The sequence below is a fragment of the Tachysurus vachellii genome, chromosome 6 (assembly GCF_030014155.1).
Source record: "Tachysurus vachellii isolate PV-2020 chromosome 6, HZAU_Pvac_v1, whole genome shotgun sequence".
In the NCBI taxonomy this organism is placed as follows: Eukaryota; Metazoa; Chordata; class Actinopteri; order Siluriformes; family Bagridae; genus Tachysurus; species Tachysurus vachellii.
Window position 1 is genome coordinate 14,677,821 of NC_083465.1, and position 7,908 is coordinate 14,685,728.

Below are 7,908 nucleotides of genomic sequence, written 5' to 3' on the forward strand. Positions count from 1 at the left end.
ATTGAGACTGCAATTACAGTTCTCAGCTGCAGCTGTAATTCTCATGCATTGATTCAGCATTAAAAAATATCCAAAGGAAAATACAATTTATTTCACGTTAGATAAATGATAATTAATTCAAGGGTGTCTGGACAAAGTTTGTGTTACTTGGCCACATATAAACAGGACTAGAAAAACTTTATGCTCCTACCGTTGTTCATCTCTGTGGAGCCATGAATATAGGCTATTCAAAAAATCAAAAAATATCACAGCCGACACTGCACCTTACATTGCTCTAGGATTTGCGGCCAAATAGGAACCCCTTTTACTCAGACAGAGTAAGAAACAGTGAGCTAGTTGGTTTGGTACTGGGGGCAAGTTGCTCGTCACTCGTTCAGCCTTCAACCCGCCCCGGGAGCATGACATCACCACCACGAAGCAATGCCACAACTTCAAGAAACTGCTGCAAACCACACAGCAGCGTCTCGAAGCTCAATGCTTTCACTAAGGGACTTGCCCTGCTCGTCCCTCTGCGCGCGCCTCTGTCGCTCTTCCCCGAAAATGGAAGAATAGTTCACATACCGGGTATGTTTCCATGATATATTTGCTTATCTAAAGTAAATATTTTTAGTAAGACTCAGTGCTTCAGCACGCCAGTCCAGCAAAGCCCATATTCTAGATGTCGCTGAACAGAGCCCGATGATGCTTCCCAGCCCAGTAACGTCAACCCCGTTTTCTGTCAAGGACATACTAAAGCTGGAGCAGCAATCTCACCACCAACTGCAAGTACCCTTACCGGATTTACAGCAGCAGCAACAGCGTTTCCACACTCCACCATCTTGCCTGCTTGGAGGCGCAGAGAGCCCCGGATTCTCAGATAGTGAAGACAGGATGGCTTTCCTCAACGCCCTCTCTGTACAGGACAACCTGGTGGAAAGCAGCCTTTCTCCGCCCATGTTTGGCCATCCCGCTCTGGGACACGTCGTAGACGCAAAGTTAGAGGAAGATCTCGAAGAGCAGGAAACCAGTGAGTGCTTTCCACTATAAAAATGAAAATAATAATAATAAAATTAAGTAAGAACAACAATGTAAATAAATGTTGTACCAACACGATTTAAATCAAGGGTACAAATCTAGACACCTAAATTAAGAGGGTTTGGATCTCTAAAGTACAAAGGAGGAAGTTGATGTTTTTAAATGTCTGTAGTATAATTGTGTTCTCAAACACATTTCGATTCATTGTCTACATTTTTCTTTATTGTTTTGCCTTCTAAACTTTAACATTTAGAAGTGAAAATTGTTGTCTATTTTACATGTGAATTGATAATGAAATATAAACCTATTATGAAAATAAATACATTCGCCTGACATGTGATAGCTTTTCTTGTAATAATAATAATAATAATAATAATAATAATAATAATAATAATAATAATAATAATAATAACAACAACAAACTACTAATAATAATTTGTTATTATTATTATTATTATTATTATTATTATTATTATTCCTAGCTGCCTCTCTCTCCGTGTGTGTGTGTGTGTGTGTGTGTGTGTGTGTGTGTGTGTGTGTGTGTGTGTTTTACAGAGAGTTGTGGTGCTTTAGTGAGATCCCCAGACTGTGAGCTGCCCTCAGACCCGGACAGATCCCAGAGGCAGAGAGCCAGGCGGAAGCCGCGAGTTCTTTTCTCCCAGGCGCAAGTTTTCGAGCTAGAGCGGCGATTCAAGCAGCAGCGATATCTCTCCGCTCCCGAGCGAGAACATTTGGCGAACACTCTGAAACTCACGTCCACCCAGGTCAAAATCTGGTTTCAGAATAGAAGATACAAATGCAAGCGCCAACGTCAAGACAAAAGCCTGGAGATGGCTGGTCATCATCATCACCATCCGCCGCCGCCTAGACGCGTGGCGGTACCGGTTTTAGTCCGTGATGGCAAACCTTGTCTTTCTGGATCACAGAATTATAACGCTACCTACGCTGTGGGCTCCAACCCGTACGGGTACAATGGTTATTCAAGCTATAATAATGCCGCATATACAAACGCCTACAATTGCTCATATCCTAGTTTGCCAACACTTCCAGCAAACACAGGCACCAACCCGTTAATGTCCATGACTTTGAATAATCTCGGGGCGCACACCCAGCCGCAGGCATCACAAGGGACTTCCGTTTCATCGTGCCAAGGACCTCTGCAGGGCATCCGGGCATGGTAGTGCCACAGCACCCACATGCCTTCTGTACAGGCTTGAATAAGACGCTTCACGCCAATAGCAATTAATGACGTATATTGTATTTTGACTTCAGCAGCACGCTACAGATCAGCCAGGACTCTTTACATCTGAGAATGTAGTATAAAGTATGTAATGACGCCCAACCTGTTGATTGCATGTAAATGAATTTTTTTTTTTTTAATTTTTTTATGCTGAAAATATTTTAATTAATATGAAGTATTAGTGTTTTTCTGGGTTGACATCTCATGGTATTGCAATATTTCTAAACTTTGCGTAGGACCAAATGTTAACTAAGACTTTGGACGCTGAGGACGTGTGTACATACACATCATTAAAAATTCCAAAAAAAAAAAGAAAGAAAAGAAAAAAGTTATGGAGAAAAGAGTTGTGGTGTCGTCTGCATTAAATCAAGGACATTGATGCAATGCCTCGAGTTTACGATCAGACGTTTATCTATAGAGTCTCAAATAAAAGACAAAAAAAATCGAATTCGATATAATTAATAATGATTCTGTTTATACTGAGAATAATATTGTATACAGCGCAGTTCGTTTGGGTTTCTTTGTTATTGCGTTATGCAAAATAAGTGTTAAAATCCGCAGTTAAATACGAAATAATTTGATGCGCATTAAAACATATTTATGAAATTATGTTTAAAAACATAAGATGGATGAAGTAATACCAAGCTCCTTAACTGGGGTCAATGTATAATGCTTTCCATAGGCCTGCCTAAAATGTTCAGTGATTTTAAAGGAAAGAAATAAACACGTTTCCTGCTTCGCCGCTGTATGAGAGAATTTATTACAAAAAAGACAGTCAGTAAATTCGCCCCGATTTGTTATTAAATTAAATGCACTTTGTTTCCAAGCTTCCAAGAGCTTCCCACTGATTCATTTGCGTTTTCACCGATCGAGCATGAAGACAGTTGTTGTATGGGCTATTTATGTTGAGAGAGGCCAGGCGCACATGAGGCCTGTTGACGAAAAGCAGAAGCTCGACGTGGAACTTAAACAGACATAAAGAGTGGACATTAATATTAGCGTTTTGGTCATTCAGTCAGACTCGGCTGTAGCTTTGCGATGCGAATGTGACCAAATGTGCAGTCAGTTCATTATAGATGTACAAAGTGGCACAGTATTATCCATGTTCAATCCAATTTATTATCTGTAAAATAATTATAGAATAACATATTACAATTAAAATAGTGTGCAGACAGACAGACAGACAGACAGACAGATAGATAGATAGATAGATAGATAGATAGATAGATAGATAGATAGATAGATAGATAGATAGATAGATAGATAGATAGATAGATAGTATTTTCATTTATTTCACTCCTGGCAGTTTTGTTTTAAATTTAAGGACAAACTTCCAGCTTAGTTAAAACCAGCTCCTGCAGACAACGTGCTACTTGCTTGTTAGGCCATTACAGACGCGCCGCGTTTATCTTGCAAAGGTTAGCTGTTGCCGCGAACCTTTTAATGGAGATTAATAGAAATGTAAACAAAGCGTCGAAAAGACCTTGTCTGCGCCGAAAGCAAGGATGACCACTTCTTCTGACTAGTGCACTACCGGTAGGACATACCTGGTGTCAGGATAAGTGGCCTAGGCTCTTGAGTGTAAATAGCGCTGGCGACAGAGCGGCGATGCCTCGGGACGCCAGGGCGCGTTCACACACAGCCTCTTCTCATGATTTGTATCTATGACTAGATAGGAGCCCTTCCATCAGGCTTAGGCTGCGTGGAGCTTTCCTAAACACTGAGTTTCTCGGCAGCGTAGTAATTTAGTGCCAGATAACATTTGACCACACTATGCCTAAGCCTATATACTATAAATGGAAGGCTCACTGCATATTTGCCATTAATAATAATAAAAAAAAAAACTTAACCCTTGTATGTTGTCCGGGTCTGTGGGACCCATATTCATAAACATCAATAGTTTTGAAAAACTATTTTGTTTATTTTTTTCCACTCATAACAAAAAACGAGTAGCACTTTAATTAAATTAATTAAAGCACTTTAATACCTGTAATAAAGGTAAAGGGCAAATATTAACCATATATGTTGTTTATATTGCTTGTAATTGGGATGAAGTAAACATCTGTTGAGTATTTTAACATAAAATTTTTGATTGTGTTGAATTAAAACCCCAAAAATGCAGCGGGTCCACCAGACCCACGAACACTGGCTGAGTAACAAAAATACGAACAACATACAAGGGTTAAATTAGAAATCCATCAAATTAAGTTTTTTTTTAGACATTTTATGGTTTTCCGGAAAATAGCAGGATTAAAGTAAAGTAAAATGATCGACAGAGAAGGGTAATAAATGTGTTTTATCTTGCATTTTAGACACATATTAAAAGTTTGTTTATACACTTGATGGTCCACATTTCTAGGCCTTCTTTATTTAGTAAAGAAACAGGAACAGCAGATTGTCGCCCCCAATATGGTGATAAGGATTTACTCCATTTAAAAGGCATAGAGCAGTGATCAGTGACAAACAGCTCCTTATGTCACAGTGGTATAGCTAAGATCGAGATATATCATTATGGTACTTGCTGTTTCCACATGTGCAAAATCACACCAAATTAACTTAGGAGTATATTACACAGTCAAGGGCCTCACAGGTACAGTGTCCGACTGGGTTCCCTCTAGGTTTTGTGATGCCCTATATTAATCCGACACTGCCTGCTACGGACAGTTACATCCACCTGAATATGACAACGCGGTTACTCAGGATAAGCAATAGCAATGTTTACAACATGCACGAGGGTAGAAAATAAAATGCGGGTGCAGAGAAAAATGATTTTAGAAATAAATGGAAGATGTTAACTAGAAATGCACAGAAAATAAAGTAAACTAAAGTTTTTACTAATTAAAAAAAAATTAATAATAATAATAAGAAGAAGAAGAAGAAGACGAAGAAGAAGAAGAAGAAGAATGCGATAGAATAATTGTAAAATTGTCAACATTTTAAATAATTCAAATAAATACGTATGTCTGCATATTTGTCTCAGTTGTGTGTGTGCGTGCGTGTGTGTGTGTGTCTGTCTGTGTGTGTGTGTGTGCGTGTGCGTGTATGTGTGTGTGTGTGCGTGCGTGTGTGTGTGTGTGTGTGCGTGCATGTGTGTGTGTGTGTTTGTGTGTGTTTGCGTGTGTATGTGTGTGTGTGTGTGTGTGTGTGTGTGAGTGTATGTGTGTGTGTGTGTATGTGTGTGTGTCTCTCGTTGTTACGTTAACTACAGTTAATTTTTGAGTTTGGTCAACTCAGTATTTACAGAAGACAAAAGGGAAAAAGAAAATCTTTTTCCGGAAAAGGTTCATTTGGCACTCTTTCATTAAAGCAAATTCATCAAAGTGCTTTTTATTTCCATCATACCTGATGACACTAATACATTAGCTGGTTTGTTTAAGCATAACCCGGACCCACCGAGTCATAGCTATCGGTATAGTGCAGCTGGTTACAAAAGCGCGAAATTGATCTTTTGTTTTTGTTGTTGTTGTTGTTGTTTTTAATAGTAGTTAATAGGTAATACTGACACATAATATTTTGCTTGGGTGTTTTGGAGAGAAAACGAAGAGTATTAACAGCAGCTGTTGAGTGGTGCGTTGGCCATGTGTTTGCTTATAGACGATAAAGGTTAAGAAAAAGTTTTAATTGATGTTGTTAGTATATTGTCTAGCTGCTCGTTTGCCAATAGTCTCCATAAAATAATTTTATTTTGAAAATCAAAACCTTATTATGATAAGAACTATGCAAAAATAAATAATTCTGTTGTCATTTCCCGTCTCTGTTGTCAATTCGTTTTCTTTGTTTGTTTGTTTTTGTTTGTTTTTCGGTAAAGCTAGAAGTTAAAGATCTGTCCTGGTGGTTAATTATATAGAAGTCAAGTGACTTCAAGAAGTAAAGAGATTTATGTTCAGCTTCTGAGACAGTTGTTATGAAAATTTGAAAGTATGCGCCCTCTAAGGGCTGATTCCATTTTCTAGAGGCCAAGCAACCTTTAAATATCGTTTAAAATCACTAGGTGGCGCTACAATCTTATTTCCACAAGGTTCAACCACATTGAGAGGTATCGTTTTAGCGAGCTTCATTTTTCCAAAAACATTCATAAAAATAAATAACCAAAAATGATTATGTGCTAAATTCCCTGTTGAGTACGTCACCGGTTATAGTAAAATGTTTTTTATCCTAACAGGGTTAAAAAAAAATCCTGTGGAGTTCTTGTGCATGTTCGTGCCGTGTCCACCTGGTTCTCCTGTTACCGCCACAGTCTGTAAAATATTATATATGCTGTTGGGTTTACCATGCATGTGAATGTATATGTCTATAGTGCACTGCCTTGGCCCTGCCAGGGTGTATTGCTTCCTCACGACACTGTGACCCGAATAAAACAGATAGTTTAAGAAAACGAGCAAGACTATGATGCCCAGACAATATCCCACTGAAAAAGAAATCAGTCTTAGCCGTACACTGCTTTTGGGAAGTGCAAATCTTCAGGGTATACATGTATAAAATATCCAAAACTACAGGAGACAAATCACAAGTTCAGAACGCTCTAGATGAGGAAGAAGGGTGAGAGCAAAACTGAAGGAAAGCACCAGGATCCATCAGACGGCCCTAAACGCTGAGAAGAGTCACAGCAATGGAAGAACACCAGGATCTGAGATAAAGCATCACAGATGAGTGCACCTACATCTAGAAAGAGAGAGAAAACAGATTACTAGAATAATATATATATATATATATATATATATATATATATATATATATATAGAGAGAGAGAGAGAGAGAGAGAGAGAGAGAGAGAGAGAGAGAGAGAGAGAGAGAGAATATAGTGGCTTTAAATGGTATATCTTGAGAGAGTATTCGAACGCGCAAATAAATAGCCTTCCAAGCTGAAGATTTCCCTGTTCATTTCCTTTGTCGGCTTTTAGAGTTATGCTATTAAAAACTACACATAAATTGTTGTATTGACGATTTTCGTTGTCGAGTTCAGAATTCACGTATCAGACCTGACATTACATGTAGCCGAGAGAATCACGAATCTCTAAACACAAACTATCTTATCTTCATGTTTCATATTGCTTGAGGTCAGACATTACGTCACTGCGTTGTCCCCTTTCCACCTGAATCAATCCGGCCACATTTAGGCTCAAATGCACAACCTCTGACCATATAAGCTAAGTGATTCTTAGTGATTCTAAGTGATTCATTATTCTTATATTCTTTATGCTCTGAATAAGTTGTTTGGAAGAGGTAGATATGATCGTATAATTTAACCAGTCAGAGGCGATGGTGAGAGGTTATCTAGGGTTTTTCATGATAACTTATCATCTTAATAAATCCAAGACACAGCAGGATAACATTAAAACATTAATGTTTGCTGCATTTGTCAGGGCACGATTGAAAAGGCGTAGTTATTTTGCAGATCATTTAAAACAATTCTCTAAAAGTGCAGCGTAATTTTATAGTTTATTGTGTAAAAAAAAAAGGGGCGATGTGTTTCAGCGATGTTATATATAGTAACCAAAGAAGAGCAATGAATTATAGCGAATCTTTAGAAAAGAAGATGTCAGTGAGAGGTGTAGAGGCCGAAAAACTCGGTTCTTATAAGGGAGTTGAACCAAACTATGTGAATCATTGAACAGAAAGGAAAATCCGATCGCCAAAATATTATATATAAACAG

At 38.3% G+C, this 7,908-nt stretch overlaps 1 protein-coding gene across 1 annotated transcript; it reads left to right on the forward strand.

The window, feature by feature from the left end:
• Window positions 1–415: 415 nt before the first annotated feature.
• On the forward strand, window positions 416–2,993 carry nkx2.3 (NK2 homeobox 3). The gene is made up of 2 exons (XM_060872450.1): window positions 416–1,006; window positions 1,570–2,993. Exons 1-2 carry the CDS (start codon window positions 679–681, stop codon window positions 2,193–2,195), a joined length of 954 nt encoding a protein of 317 aa, XP_060728433.1. The 5' UTR covers window positions 416–678; the 3' UTR covers window positions 2,196–2,993.
• The last annotated feature ends 4,915 nt before the right edge of the window (window positions 2,994–7,908 follow it).